Raw genomic sequence first — 15599 nt, 5'->3', positions numbered from 1 at the left:
ACCCACGAACAAGCATCGAGTGGAAACTTATTTCTGTTCCGTGATGTCCTTCGTTGTCCAGATACTATCAGAAATACATCACTGAGCTGTATGGTGAATCAATCTCACATACTCATCATAGTCCCATCAAATAATCCTATAAACACAATTTGAGGAATTTACTATAGACTTACTTTGCCTTTTCAAAAATAAAAGTGCATTTGTGATTTGATTAGTGTCAAAAATCAAAATAAAATACACAATGTATTTAGTCCCAACCGTGTGGCTATGCTTAACTTACTTTCCCTCTTGAGGCAGAAATTTTTGTTTTTTTACGTTGTAATTTTCTATAAAATGATGAAGAAAGATGGAGACACTTTAGATTTACCAGCAGAGCAGAAACAAAGTCTGTTCTGTCATTTTATCTTTGCAACAACTTTACTTTTCCCCCCAAGGTGAATGCATGATAGCCAGCTGCAAACAAAAGAACATGTATGGAAAGTGACACTTCCTTGCACATCACTGCATGGGGCAAGAAAAAAAAAAAAAAAAGTGCATTTGGCTCAGAGCAGCGCACCCGAACATGAAAAGTCAACGCTTTCCTCTGAGGGCAACCGCGTCAGGCTGGGGACGGCAGGGTTTTAAGGCTCAGCATAACGTCATTCAACACAAAAACACGGTATAACCCCAAACGACCACGTGCGCGGTAGGAAAATCGAGGTTGACGTCAGTGTCCATATCAGGAGTGCCGGGTAGGCCATATATGGTCGTTCCGCCTCTGACGGCGTTCCTTCTGTGGAAAACCAGGAGGGGCTTCAGCGACCCCGCCTCTCGGGCAGCTGTTATCAACGAAGAAGTGAAACTTTGAATCTAAAGATGCTTTGAACCTTCCTGATGCAGAGTTCAATTTGTTTTTTCTCCAGATTCATTTGCAGTGGATTTTTTTTTTTATTTCCAAAATACTTTGAGAATTATTGAGTCTAAAATTGCCGCAAAAACATTTATTTTGTAGGCCTAAATTAGCTTTTATTTTTCGGTAAGAGCAAATAACCTAGTTTATTATTTATTACGTTTAAATTATCTTTTTAGCCATGACTTCAAGCAGTGAGCCGTTGGAAATAACTGCCAATGAGTTGGTTCACATACTCAGGACTCCCCGGGATCAGTACACCTCTGCCGGCTGTGTGGTGCTGGACTGCAGACCTTTTCTCGATTTCTCTCTGGCACACATTTGCGAGTCCCGAAACGTCAACTGGAACTCAATGATGCGTCGGAGATCCAAGAGTTCGGCGGTGGCTCTGGAGTGGCTCATCCCGGACAAGGCGCTCCTGGGCCGGCTGCGGTGCGGGGAGTTCTCCCCGGTGGTGGTGGTGGACCAGAGAAGCTGCTCCGTGGCCGAGGTGAAGGCGGAGAGTGTTGCCCAGATGCTGCTCACCGCGCTGCAAAACGAAGTTCACACACAGATCTGCTTTCTGCAAGGTAAAAACACTTCACTGCGATTACGGACTATTTATTACCCACCAAAGATAGTTTGTGTATTTTTTTTTTAACGAGATACTGATGTGTCAACTAATATTTCTGCTCTGAGCAAACTGATATATTTTTTAAATATGAACGTGTAATTATAAACATAATGAAACCAAATGGATCAATGAACTGTTGAAGTTGTAATGTAAACGTATACAAGCTTTCGTCATGTTTACAGTGTCATTATTGTTCTCATGTTTTGAATGACTGTGGTGAAAGCTTATCGCTAACACTCTTTGTGACCTCCATTAAGGTGGATTTGAAGGATTTTCCGAGGCCGATCCAGCGCTTTGTTACAATTCTGCCAGCAATTTCCTCGCTGCAGTGGAGCCAGAGTCAGCAGTGACAGGCCGGAGGACGCCAGCATATGATCAGGTAAAGAAGAGTTCCCTTTATAACAGCTGATAAACAACACATTGTAACTTAAAAAAAAAAAAAAAAAAAAAAAAAAAAAAAAAAAAAAATCAAGCAGTGCATCAAAAAGCTCTGTCCTGGAGACGGAAATTAATTTAACATTAACTGGAACAATTATTCTTGGTTGTAAATTGCAGGGTGGTCCAGTGGAGCTGCTGCCCTTCCTGTTTTTGGGTAGTGCCATCCACTCCTCCCGCAGAGAGACGCTGGCAGCAGCTGGGATCACAGCTGTGCTCAACGTGTCCTCCACCTGCCCCAACTTCTATGAGGGGGAGTTCCAGTACCTGCGACTCACTGTGGAGGATAATCTGGCTGCTGACATAAAAGCCTGCTTTTCTACGGCCATTGCCTTCATTGGTGAGTCTCCAACCTGTCAACAGTCAAAGTTCAGTCTTTATTTGCTCACTCAAAAAGTCCCAACTGAAGTTAGAAGACCCAAACACTAAGAAAATTAGCCTCATCTGAAGCAAGCCATCTTGTTGTGTTCTTTAACACAATACTACAAAACAGTTTGTAAGCAGCTTATACACCGTAATCCATTTTCTAGACCTATGGGCCAACAGTTTAATCATCTGCTTACAAAACAACTGGATTATTCTGCACAAGCTGCAGAAGAGAAATTTATTACAATCTTAAGTTTTTCTTTCTTTTGCTTCTTTTGACCCCTTTGTTTTGTAAATTTTGAACAGAAGTCTGAGGTGGACATTTAAAAACTAGTTGTCATTAACACAGTGACCGTTTTCTCATTTGAGTCATTGACTTCTTCAGCCATGCAGCATAAAACGTTCTGTGTATTTCTGTTTGTCACTGATGTCAAAAGAAACTAATGTAAAATGTGCTGATCATTCTTCCCCTTTTTTTCCCCCCCCTCCACCTCCAGACTCGGTGAAGCAGAGCGGTGGTCGGGTGTTCGTGCACTGTCAGGCAGGCATCTCCCGCTCAGCCACCATCTGTCTGGCCTACCTCATGCACACGCAGCGCGTCCGGCTGGACGAGGCCTTCGACTTTGTGAAGCAACGGCGTCACGTCATCTCCCCCAATCTGGGCTTCATGGGACAGCTGCTGCAGTTTGAGACCGACGTTCTCTGTCAGGGATGAAAACACGCGTGCATTAAAAGGAAAATTCACATGACGGTACTTTTTAAGTTAAATCTCTTGCCTCGTGGCATGGTGCTGGACTCGGGAGCATTAACAGAACTCAAATCACACTGTTGCTACTACTGACTCCGGGACGCTTCAGAGGTGTATACTTTGTACATTCGGAGAGCAGCTACTTGTGTTGCTGGCATCACATGGCTGGATTCCTGCTCTCAGCAGAAACAGACAAATGGGGTTCCTGATTGAACTAACAGTGGTTGGAAATATAAAACCCCGCTGTATCACATTATGAACAAGTGTGATTCTGAGCCAGCGAGTTGGAGCCGCTCTGAGGTCATTCCCCTGACGGTGTATACTTGAGGGGGGGAGGGGGGCTGTACCTGCCGGACTGGTTGTGTTTGTGTGTCTGCGTGTTATGTTGTTTGACTTGTGTGCCTGACCATTCGTAAGGGCTGTTTTATTTTCACATAGAAGTTATTCCTTTACAGCCACAACCACTGTGATGCGTTTTTCTACAAGACAACACTGTGTTAACTACTTACAGCAATAATGGATGAATCTCAAGATCTAATTTATAAAACCGCAACAGGGCGGTTGGTGTTGAATCACTCTGAATCCTGAGACAGATCACACTTTGTACACTCAAACTGGAAAAAAAGTTGTTTTTATCATGTAAATTTCATTTTTTATTTTCTATTTATTATTTCAGTGTTTGTTATGACAGTATTATCTTTATTAATGTTGTTACTTCTAATACTACTACTACTTTGTACCTGCAAGCTTTGGTTTATTGCTGCTGTTTTTCCACTGAAATAAAAACATGCTGGAGAAGGAAGTTACATCTGTTTACATCTTCGTTTCACACATAAATAAAATGTTGTTAAAATGTCTAAAAGATGTGATAAATAGGTAGTCCATAAAGCCAGCTCTACAGACAGACAAAATAATCATGGACCATTAGGTCCTGAGTGCGTTACAGTGTTGTCACAGAGCACATCACAAATGCGTAACTCCACACACGGACCTTGCTGCATTTGATTCGCTCGTGCTCCTGCTGAATCAGAAGGTATTACAGCTGTGCATTGCTGAGAATTTTTGGAGGATTATCCTGCAGAGAGTGGGGTTTTAGAGTCTGAAGTCCTTTTGACCTTAACAACCACTGACATAACTTTCACATCCACTTAAGTTGCGGGAACAGCTTTGGACGTTTGACAGGCAGTTTGGCACAAACGTACACGAGAGAGAGGAGAAAGCGTTTAAAAGGCAGGAAGTTTGGAAAGCCCGTAACGCCGATTGATTTGTGTTCATGACATTTTGATCTGATGACGGGATTGGAGAACCGTTCCAATGGGCTGACCATACTAACAATGCTGTACCACTGTGTTATTTATGATGTGGTTCCTCATTTGGTCAGATTTAAGTTGAACTGTTGCCAGTTTTAGGTCACAAGAATAATAGCCAATTTCCTCTCCAGACATCGACTGTCTACACAACTCACAGCTGAACCTGACTAGTTCAGATGTAGTGAAAAAGAACTACCACTAATAGTGCATTAAAAGAGCAGCTGCCACATCTACACCTCACGTCCTGATGCCAATTATGCCACCATACTTCTGCGTTTGGCCATAGCTGAAATAAGCCACTTCCTCTCATTTGCAAGTACCCACTGCTCATCGTGTATGCAAGCGTTGCTGTTACACTCGACTTCTTCCTTCCATTAGCTACAGTTTTCCAGGCAGAGTGGGCAGGGAAATGCTCCGTTGGAGTTTTCAGGTTTGTGACCCCGAGACTTTATTTCAACTAAAGCCCAGAAAACAGAATTTGTCCTGGTTTGTTTCCATTTAGACTTTAATTGTCAAATTCAGTCTACATTTTTTGAAGCATTTAATTTTAATAGATAGTTCCATCAAGCGTTCTGTTGAAAATTGCAGCCCTTTATCTGCTCACTTCTTCTGACAATAAAGATATTTGCTAAATTAAATAAAGGCTTTGCGGGGAGCTGGAGCTGAGTTTATACGATAGAAAAAAAAACATCCAGATTTTCTAATCTGCGCAGTGTTTCTTTTACTGTAATATTCTAATACTGCTTTACAAGTTTCAAAGGGTGACCTATTTTTCCACTAGCCTCTTGTCACAATATAGCTCACAGGAAGAGAGAGGACCCAAACAGTACAGCACCGGAAGCAGGGATACAAACAATTCAGGACGCAGGAAGAAAACTCAGGATCTGGCAGAGGTCATACACGAGGAGTAAAAGATGGAAAGCAATGAACTCACAAGGGGGGAACGACGACGTGTCAGCTGAGAGGGAGAGAGCCGACTAATGATGGACTAATGAGGCACAGGTGAGCACAGGTGAGCACAAGAACTGGCACGAAAAACAAAATACAGGGGCAGGAATTAAACAAAAGAAACACAAGGTGGTGGATTTCAAAGTAAAACAGTCTTTTTTGATAACTAGATTTATACAAATTAAACCGGGAGATAGAAAATATTAGGTTGGTTTTACTGCATATAGTCAGTGTGGACTGTACAGATAGTTCTGTGAAGTAACTTAGGACATTTAGTCTTTTACTATTTTATTTGTATTGTATGTATATGTTGTACGAATATTGTGCCTGTTAATCCAAATTTTCCAAATTGTAGTTGTAATTTTTTACATTTAATAACATGTGTTAAGCCTAAAGTAACATACGTTACTGATTAAGCAAAAGTTTCCAGCCTTTTTGGGCTTACGCCCCTGTTCACATTTGAACTTTTCGTCAGTAGCAGCTCCAGCAAACTTCTCAAATGGTTTCATAGAAATAACTGTTGATAAATTGTACAGTGTTTTACAATACAAGGAAAAGGACAAGTTGAAATATCCAGAACAAATGTGTGACCTTTACTGTCTGTCACCGGATGTGAGTTTGTATAGGCAGATTCATCTTGTGGAGGCTGTTCAAAGCGCTGAAGGGGAACCGGTGGGCTACAGTAAGAACTATGTAATCAGCTAAACAGTAAAATGCCACTTACACAGTTATGCATCAGAATGAACAAACTGGTAATGTAATATATAATCTTATATCAGCCACATGCAGTTGTTCTGCAGTGCAAGTACTTTTAGCTCTTTAACTGTTTTCCTGTTAATTAAGTAGGATTTTAGATAGAGGAGTTATTTTTGTAATGGATATATATACATTGTTCTGCTGGTATATTTACTTAAATTATGATGTAAGTTCTTCTTCCACTACAACAAGTCATTTCTAAATAATGATCAGTCAGGCGGTATTAAAAGAGAGCTGCAACAGGCCTCTCGTTTGTAGTGAGACAGTGCTCTCTAGTGACAGCTTCAGAAATAACCAGAAATGAAGATGATTTAAAAGTATCCAGCAGATGACGCCAGCAGACTGTTTATCAACTTTGGCAGCCTTTTTATTATCACTATAGCACACTTAAGCCGCATGTACAAATCTCTCTCACACACGTACACACAGACGGTTTCGAAATATATATTTGTCAATTAACACATCTAAATTACTTTTGGTGCCATTTTATTTGGTCTTAGATAAAAACCACTGGAAGCAGGCTGTTCCACCTTAACTTCATTTGAATGTGTCCCCATCTAGCTCCTCCTCAGTCAATCAGGCTCCTTAATAAAAAAAACAATCTCAAACCATTAGAAGCTCGGTGCCCAGATTACACCGGTGTCAGGGTTAATCATATTACCTTAGGCACCGGTAATACCTGCTAATGGTGTGTACTGTATGTAGAAAAGGAGAAACTAGCACAGCTGAAGATTGAGTCACTCAAACAAGACCAGCAGGAGATAAGATGATGTGTGATATTTTTAGCTGTATATATAACACACACAAGCAATGGCCTGCAAGCACATACACGCAAGCAGCAGTGCTTATCATTACAAATGCACGCAAGAAAATTACAGTATGGCCATTTGGGAGTGCTTCCTGTAATTGTTTGGAGATTACACATGTTTAATGCTGTGTTACTGAGGGACCCCCACCGATATAATGCATTTCTCAGAGTTTACAGCAGTATGAACAAAATGAAAACATCTTCTGCATTATACAATACATTTTTTTTTTTTTTTTTTCCCCAAAAACATGTGTTTTAAAATGAAATACTGGGTACTTTTTACCTCTTGAGGCCTCTAAAAATATTCACGGTTTGAGAAGGGAACATCACTCTGAGGTGGATTTATTTGCAACTCAATCTGTAATATCACAAGTACATGCCTCAGCAGTGCCTTATTGATCCTAAAGTTAATTCAGAGTTTAAGTCTAAACTCCTTGGTGGACAAAATTTCCTCACTCTCCAAATGTCCTCTTTTTCTGAAGGTCTAAAAATCCAACTCGCCCTCATAAATGTAGAAGTACACAAGCACACGCAGAGAAAACAGTAGGCAGACTCAAGCCAATAATTCAAAAAGGGCTAAACTGAAAGCATCCAAAGGGCAGGTACTGCGCTCTAATTGATTTGGACCTCAACCATAATGTGCACAGCCTCCCATCAGGGCTCTGCATTATGCTGACCTGTAGTGTTCTCATTTGGTCTAACTTTAAAGATAGTTTCTCTTCAGTTCTTCTTAGTTGTTTTTGAACTGAATGAAACTTTTCAAAAGCAAGTTTTCTCAAAGATCAAGTGCTCTTTCTAGACCAGCTGCAAACTTTTCCAGTCTGGATGTCGGGAAACAAATTTGCTGATCCACTCTGCGTGATCCATGACAGCAGAATTTCCCCCCTGGCTTGTGTACCATAAGTATATGTGAGCGTTTGTACACGTTTGTATACCACATGCTCTTACACAACAAGCCCTTCAGAAGCAGTGTACTGTGGAGGGAACGCTGTGTGCTGCTCAGTCTGTATAACCTTAGCATCACTGACACACCCCTCAACCTCAGAATGCATTTTCAGCGTGTTACTAAGCGTGTTCACCCACGGAAACAGAGACACTTGATTGGAGTGCACTCTCCTGCTAAAAGCTTTATTCTCTTTGCCTTTATATTTAGAATGTGGAGCGTGGAGCGAAAAATGTGCTGCCATTATTGGCTGCTGCTTCGGGTCACACAATCAGAGCAGGCCTTCCAATTGTAATTCCATGGGCGGTTCGCTGGGCTTCTCTCTGGTTAAAGCAGCAATGTGTGGAGGATGCACTACAAAAACAAGTAAACAGGACCTCCTACCCACATACCATTCATAAGACTGTGTGTGTGTGTGCATGGCTGGTAAATGTGTGTGTTGTTTGTTTGTGTGAGATTATCTCACGGAGGCCACCTACATGCTTTTAAACAACACGGAATAAGCTGCTGCTGGTTAATTTATGGCTCAGTATGACGTAGATTTCCCTCGATAATTGAACAATCGGGCACTTGATCTCAGGTAGGCGACAAATCATGCGGGATGGCTCCTCTTCTTGGGGGAGGAAGTGTTGCAGGGTGCCTAATGGAGATGGTTTCAAATAGAATTCAAGTGATGATGTAAATGCATGAGCACAGAAAGTTACATTAGGTGCCTTAGACTCCTGCCTTCGCACGACGAGCAAAGGTGGAAGGTAACACGGTGCATTTACCTGGGGAGGGGAGAGGAAGAGGAGCATGAGGAGATTTCTGCTTTCATAAGGAAATGATTCACTTTTACCGCAACATTTATGTGACAGTTGTAATTACAGGTTTCTTTGCAGAATACGGCTTTATATGCAAAATCTGGAACCTCTTAAATAAATAATTTATTGCTGTATTTTAGATAGAGAGGGTGGACCCCCAACATTTCACAATACATCAATATTTTAGCACTGAAGGAGATCGTTCTTCAAAATGAGGCTTTTCATTTCATTTGAATTTTTGGATTTTAAGGACTGAACTAGTTTCTCACAGCTGAAATTGAGCCTGCCTTTATTATCTATATTCATCAGGACACTGCACCATGTACACAAACCATGCCTTAAATATGTAGCTGTTTTCCACCCAGCACAGCCTTAGACACTGGTCTCACCTACTCTACTCTAACAATCCTTTTACCCTTGAGGAACTAATAGACCTCCAGCTGCTACAGTAGAGAGGTTTATTGGCTCTAAATCAGTTGTTGGAGGTTATATGGAAACTGGTGTACAGAGCAAAGTCTAAGGAAACAGATCTGCAGATCGGCTTTTTGTTTCCAAAGCTTTTCTTGGCTATATGTGCAACAGCTCATACTACAGGATTCAGGAGAGGGATAATAATAATGATGGTGATAATGACTGAGTAGTTTTACAATGTTCACGAATCCCTGAAAAGAAACTGATGTTTCCCGCAAAGCAGATGGCATCAGCTCAGCACTCCCAGCTGGACACTTCCACGTCCCGTGGAGTTAATTGACCGAACCATTGCCACTCAACCAGCCATTTCCAATAGAACCTCGTTGGCTGAGCAGCTTGGGTATAGGTTTAATGGGGAGGGAGGGTTGTGGTGTGGTGGTGGGGGGGGCTATATAGCGATGGAGAAAGCAAGGATCCCATGACGCCCAGCTCCACAGTGACATCACCGGGTCTAAAAGAAGCACAAGAGCGAGATGGGAGGCTCCCCACTTATTAGATTTGGTCGTAAGGTCCTGTTCACAACTGAAGATGCTGCTGCTGCGCCTCTGCGAGGAAATCTGTGATGTGCGCCAGCGGAGCGCCCGAATCATGGCATCCCGGTGAACTTTTGAGGCACCAAGGATCAAAAGACGGGCAGACTAATGCTGCTCTGCGGGGATCATTTTACTTCTGCAAAAAAACAACGCTTTTTTAACATACATGGCTTCGTGCGCGGGGCTGGAGAGCTTGAGGTTAACTTTGTGTTTTCTCTTCTTCGATTGAGTGGAATCGCTGACGCAGGCTGTCCTTCGCAGTGAAGCTCCAGTAAATTTTTTTTTTTTTTTAGTGAATCACTGTAAATATTCAATTATATTACTTTTATTTCGCTCAATCTAAACCATTCTTTGCTCGCTATTCAGATGAGACGGTCAGGCATACGCGCGTCTCCAAACGAGGACGCACGGAGATTGCACAAGTAGTTCCCAATATTTGCTCTCATCCGATCTCTTATAATCAATGTCGCAAAGCTGTAAACGATCTCAAACTAGATTGATTAATTGATTGATTAAATCTCCCCATCTTCAATGAATCGACTGAGAACGGGATCCGTCAGTGCAAACTAAGTTTTAGGTCTTCGGGCTGTGTTGTAACTCTTACGCACAGCAGTCTTCGTCCGAAATACCTGCTTCTCTCTGTGGGGTAAAATTTATTTTATAAATTGGCGAGGCGTTTTGATCAAAAAGCACCGATCTTGACGCATTGTCCAGGATTGTTTTGTGTGCTTAAAATGGACTTGGAAGACCTGCCGTGGAGGGTGCAAGGAAGCTGTCATTTGGAAACAACACCGAGACACTACTAGAACAACGGAGGTAAATATGAATTATGATTTTTATTTTCACATTAAAAAAGTTATAGTTTAAATGCGGTATTTTTTTTTTTTTTTTTTTTTTTAACAAAAGTATATATGGTAATCTCATTAAACAAATATTTAAACAGTAAAATATATTCTTTAAATTTATTTTATTCAGTGACCAAACATTTTTTTTTTTTTATCTAATAAAGACTCCTGGAACGATAATCCCAGCATGGCCTCAGTTGTGGACAGCGGCTGCTCCATGGAGCTGAGCGGCTGGAACAGCAGTGTGAGCAGCTCTGGAGCCTCCGTGCCCTGCAACCAGAGCGTCCTGAAGCTCGCTCCTTACTCCCCTGAAGCCACGGCGGCCTTTGCCACCGCCATAACCTTGATGGTCGTCTTCACCATCGTGGGCAACATCATGGTCATCATCGCTGTTCTGACCAGCCGGTCACTCCGAGGTCCGCAGAATCTCTTCTTAGTGTCACTGGCGGCTGCAGACATTTTAGTGGCCACACTCATAATCCCCTTTTCCCTGGCTAATGAACTGCTTGGCTACTGGTACTTCAAGTCTCTGTGGTGCGAGATCTACCTGGCGCTGGATGTTCTCTTCTGCACCTCCTCCATTGTGCACCTGTGCGCCATCTCATTGGACCGCTACCTGTCAATCTCCAGGGTTACTTATGGGCGTCAGCGGACTCCCAAACGCATCAAAGCCGCTATTGTGGTAGTGTGGCTCATCTCTGCCATCATCTCCTTCCCTCCCCTGCTCTCACTGAACAAAAGTGAGGTAAGTGACCAAGCGAGTGAGAGAGGACCGCAGTGCCAGCTGAATGATGAGCGCTGGTACATCCTTTACTCCACTATTGGTTCCTTTTTCGCCCCATGTGTGATCATGATCCTGGTCTACATAAGAATTTACCAAATAGCCAAGCAGAGAACACGCTGCCCGCCAGGAGAGCCCAGGAAGGATGGGGTTGGCTGTGCAACTCCAAGTCAGACTCCAAAACATGTACAAGCCAACGGGAAGGATGATGACGAAAGCACACCCCCTTCCTCCATCAAAACCTCAAACGCCAGACCCCCCACCCTCGCTATCACCACTTCTCAATCCCCAGGAGAGACTCCAACATCCGGGAATCCCACCCCTAATAATCTCCTGCAACCCCCGTCCCCTTCTCCAGCCATGTCCCCTGTCTCACCCTCCCTTGATACCTCCACCCGTGGCCCCTCGACCCCCTCCTCTGTGCCTCCGTCTGCCCCCAAGACGAAACAGGAGGTGAAGAAGGGCAAGCGCCTGGGAGGAAAAAAAGCTGATAATAACAATGGGGACAGCTCAAGCACAGAGAGTGACATGGAGCACAGCCATGGAAGGGGTTGTGGCAGCAACAGCATGCCAGGGTCACCTGCCGGAGGGGGGGTCCACTCCCCGGCTTCAGTCAAGCGCTACCGGGACATGATCGCCTCTTCAAAGGGGGCTCGACTGGCGCCGGGGAGAAAGTCAAAAACAGAGAACAACCCCGGAGCAGCGAGGCGTAAAGCAATGGTCAACAGAGAGAAACGTTTCACCTTTGTTCTGGCAGTGGTCATCGGTGTGTTCGTGGTGTGCTGGTTCCCCTTCTTCTTCTCCTACTCTCTTCAGGCGGTGTGCCCGGAGACCTGCGCCATCCCAGATCCACTCTTCAAGTTTTTCTTCTGGATTGGTTACTGCAACTCCTCACTCAACCCAGTCATATATACCATCTTCAACAAAGACTTCAGAAATGCCTTCAAAAAGATTCTGTCCAGAAGCACCAAGGGTACTTTCTTTTAGCGGACACGGTGAATCTGCTGCACAGAATACGGACACACAAAAGAAAAGGCGATTTCTGAGGCATGAAAAAAAACAAAATATTTCCATTTTTCTGAACACTCAAAGGGCTGTTTTAAAAACATGTTGGACTGTGCAAATTCCTGCATAAAATACAGAACTGAGAATCACTTTTACAGCCACAGTGTACAAACAGGCCACTCGGACTGTGAAATCCCAGCTTGCAGCTGATAGACACATTTTTTTTTTACAGGGTGTGGGGTGAAAACACGACATGAAAAAGAGGCTGAGCAGGACCTCACTAAACTGCTTAGCACTTCAGTATTGCTGATAAGATTGTGAATGCAAAGTTTTATCTCCAGATCACACTGAACAATGTATCATGTTGGGAGACAGAGCGGTGCAGCATCAAAGAAGAAATGTACACACTCTCTATAAAACTGATAGAAGGTCTATAAAAAAAAAACAAGCAAGAAAACAGCTGAGAATTAACTCCCCAATATGAATACAGACTATTTCACATATTAATGCTTTGTAGTTACTAAAGACTCCAGGACTAATGAGGAAAGAAGGAAAAGTGACCTTAGACCCTTGTGAGCCTGGAGCCCTTCATTTATCAATACAGAGCACAAGGAGCACAAGATTAGTGGTGATTTCTTACGTCTGCAGTCTTAATTTGCACAGCTGCAGGGCAAACATGTGTTCGTCGATTTTTATCTGAAAGTTCAACAACAAGAAAAGGTTTCTGCCGAACCTAGATGTGATAGCACAAACAAGGCCCCCTTTCAGACTTTTAACTTGTGGACTTTTTTTTTTGTGTGGAAAGGCTTCATGTCAGACACCTCGCTCTTTAGCTTGGCATGAGTCATCTTGGACACTCAGGTTGTTTGTAATGGCACTCCTGGCTTTTTTCATAAAATACAGAATAAAATGAAGTGTGGTGGATTTTGGACTCAATAGAAAATTACATGTGTTGTTGAGATGTAGAAGTAAGACAGTATGACCCTCCTCCCTCATCCTCTTAGCTTGCAGTTTCCTGATTTTAACTATCACTGGACTATCACTGATCATCTCTTCCAATGAACTGCCTCAGTATTTGGACATTAAAGTAACAATCAAAACTACTTTGAGTTTCTTGAAACGTCCTCACAGTTTCTAATGGGAGGTGCATCTGCTGAAGACTGATTATTGAACTTGTGAACATTATTTCCCAGAAACCCCTGCTTCCTGATGAGCAGCAGTGTTTACCAGGTAGACATCTACATTGACTCTAAATGAACAGTGCAATTATGGATGTGTGATGTTACCCCTAATTACGCCGACATGGGTTATACTGAGAACTGTTTGGTTGAGTCACTCCTTAACGACGCCTCTGACACATCATCGGGCTGCAGTGGACCTGGACATGACACATTTGGTTCGTTGCTGAAAGGCAAGACGGGATGAATGGTGCATTTATTTTTCTCACTAAGACACTGAGGCTGTCAGTTTTTTCAACCAGAAGAAAAAAGAAAAAAAGAAAATGTGTCTGTAACTGTGAACAGCACACAGGCGTATTGACTCAATGGGACAAGGGCTGTCAGCAGCAACACTTCAATTTACCAATTGTCTAATTCTGCTGACCTGTGTGAGTGTGTTTGTGCGTGCGTGTGTGTTTGCGTGCATGATTGTTGACTTTATTATTTTTCTGTAGAATGTGTCTGCCTCCTCTGGCTGCTATGTACTACAGATTTACTGTAATATTGATAAGAACAGAGACCAGATTTCCTGATACAGGCACCCCGTTGCTCTGTGAAGTGAATGTTGCACTTGGTGAAAAGATCAGTAGCCCACCGCTACGTTGAGAAAGTGTTATTGAACTGAAAGTCAGTGTTTGTCAGTGATTTTGAGTACATGGCTTTTTAGTGATCACCCTCAAGGGACCAAAGAGCCTCATAGGACACCAGCCTGACTCAGTGATATCTGGCTCTGTGTTCCTTTAATGGAATATTAGTTTATATTTGGTGTATGTGATGGGAGGCTAAGATTGGAAACACTGTATTATTTATTTCAAACTTATTTGTGTTTTCTGTCTGTTACCTATTTATTGTTCAGTTACTGTGCTTTTATTCTGAAAATCAAGCAAATTGAAACCGATCAAAGAGCGAGAACACTGTACAGATTTTACTATCTTGAAGAAGAGCGAAACAGACTTCTGCCATCAAGCTCTTGCTTTGTGAGATCGAACTGTTGAATGAGTATTTGTGTTGAATTGAAGGCACATGAACTTTAAGTTAAGTGCAAAATGCAGAACCTACAATGCAACATTTGTCATTGTTTCTTAGAGTTATAAGTAAATGTTCAGCGATACAAGCACATCTATGGATGTATAATTTATCAAGCAGCTGGAAAATGTCTACTCACCAGTGTTGTCAAAACGTTTCCTGAAAATGTAATGAAACATGAAAATGTCTATGATACCAATAGTCAGTTTCAGTTGGACGATCTGCAGGACGTTAATGCTACAATCCATATCACACAGAGCTACTGGGGGATTCAAATCACTAATCAAACCAAATGATTGCTAGTAAGAGCTCCTGTGAACTCATTCTACTGCTACTCGTCTTCATTTGAAATGGTTATTTTCTCTCCAGAAATACAAACAGCTATAGCAACATTAATAAAACAAAAAAGAGACACAGAAGTCATCGATTCAAATCTGTTTTCAATGAATATGATTTGCAATGCTGCTCTAACTCGCCAACCCTGGCTTTATGTGTTGAGACTGCTGCTTTGTTTATTAAAAAAAAAAAAAAGAAGAAATAATTATGGCTAAAAGGTGACAGATGCAGTAATCTGCCTCTTGATCACCCTCCTTCTCCCCTGAAACCGCCTGTATTGTCTCTTCCCCAACTGTGTTTGGACCGAAACTGCCTGGTCTGAGCTTTGCAATCTTCTATCTCCCATCTGTCATCATCCCCCCTCCAGTTTGGAAATTAAAGCTACTTGAAAAAGCCCTGAGTCATTCCCCGCTTCGTTTATTTCATATATTTTCATATAATGCAACATCATGGGAAAATAAATAATTTCCAGGAAGAGAATTAGCGATAAATTTCTTCATAAATGTGAGAGTTTTAAGAGAGCGATGTTGTTGTTTTGTTTCTTTCCAGCATACATGTTGCAGCAGAGTGCAATCTAAAGCAATTTCCAGTCATTATGACATAGCCTTGAGTGGCAACACAACTTTGGGAAATAGTCCATAACATTGTGGGCTGATTGCTGTTCAAGATGTCATTGGAAAAACTCCTATCACAGTGGGACGTGTGAAGTAGGCTGCAGCAAAAACGGCATAATGTTTCCTACTGCCAACAAGCACAGAGGAAGTCT

The 15599-nt window shown here is 42.3% G+C and overlaps 2 protein-coding genes across 2 annotated transcripts; both read left to right on the top strand.

The window, feature by feature from the left end:
• The first annotated feature begins 880 nt into the window (after positions 1-880).
• Positions 881-3853, top strand: dusp2 (dual specificity phosphatase 2). The gene is made up of 4 exons (XM_069178565.1): positions 881-1458; positions 1760-1881; positions 2058-2277; positions 2801-3853. Exons 1-4 carry the CDS (start codon positions 1071-1073, stop codon positions 3016-3018), a joined length of 948 nt encoding a protein of 315 aa, XP_069034666.1. The 5' UTR covers positions 881-1070; the 3' UTR covers positions 3019-3853.
• Positions 3854-9515: 5662 nt separating this feature from the next.
• adra2b (adrenoceptor alpha 2B) lies at positions 9516-15226 on the top strand. Its single transcript, XM_069178564.1, has 2 exons — positions 9516-10439; positions 10633-15226. Exon 2 carries the CDS (start codon positions 10656-10658, stop codon positions 12234-12236), a length of 1581 nt encoding a protein of 526 aa, XP_069034665.1. The 5' UTR covers positions 9516-10439; positions 10633-10655; the 3' UTR covers positions 12237-15226.
• The last annotated feature ends 373 nt before the right edge of the window (positions 15227-15599 follow it).

This window comes from Embiotoca jacksoni, unplaced genomic scaffold, assembly GCF_022577435.1.
Source record: "Embiotoca jacksoni isolate LCO1_2020_lvr unplaced genomic scaffold, fEmbJac1.0.p SCAF_8, whole genome shotgun sequence".
Lineage (NCBI taxonomy): Eukaryota > Metazoa > Chordata > Actinopteri > Embiotocidae > Embiotoca > Embiotoca jacksoni.
Note: the sequence above shows the minus strand (reverse complement) of the source record. Positions and strands in the feature narration are given on the sequence as shown.

Coding starts and splice junctions, on each gene's coding strand:
- dusp2 (XM_069178565.1), top strand. CDS start 1,071: ATGACTTCAAGCAGTGAGCCGTTGGAAATAACTGCCAATGAGTTGGTT. Junction 1,459..1,759: donor ACAGATCTGCTTTCTGCAAG/GTAAAAACACTT, acceptor ACCTCCATTAAG/GTGGATTTGAAGGATTTTCC. Junction 2,278..2,800: donor TACGGCCATTGCCTTCATTG/GTGAGTCTCCAA, acceptor CTCCACCTCCAG/ACTCGGTGAAGCAGAGCGGT.
- adra2b (XM_069178564.1), top strand. CDS start 10,656: ATGGCCTCAGTTGTGGACAGCGGCTGCTCCATGGAGCTGAGCGGCTGG.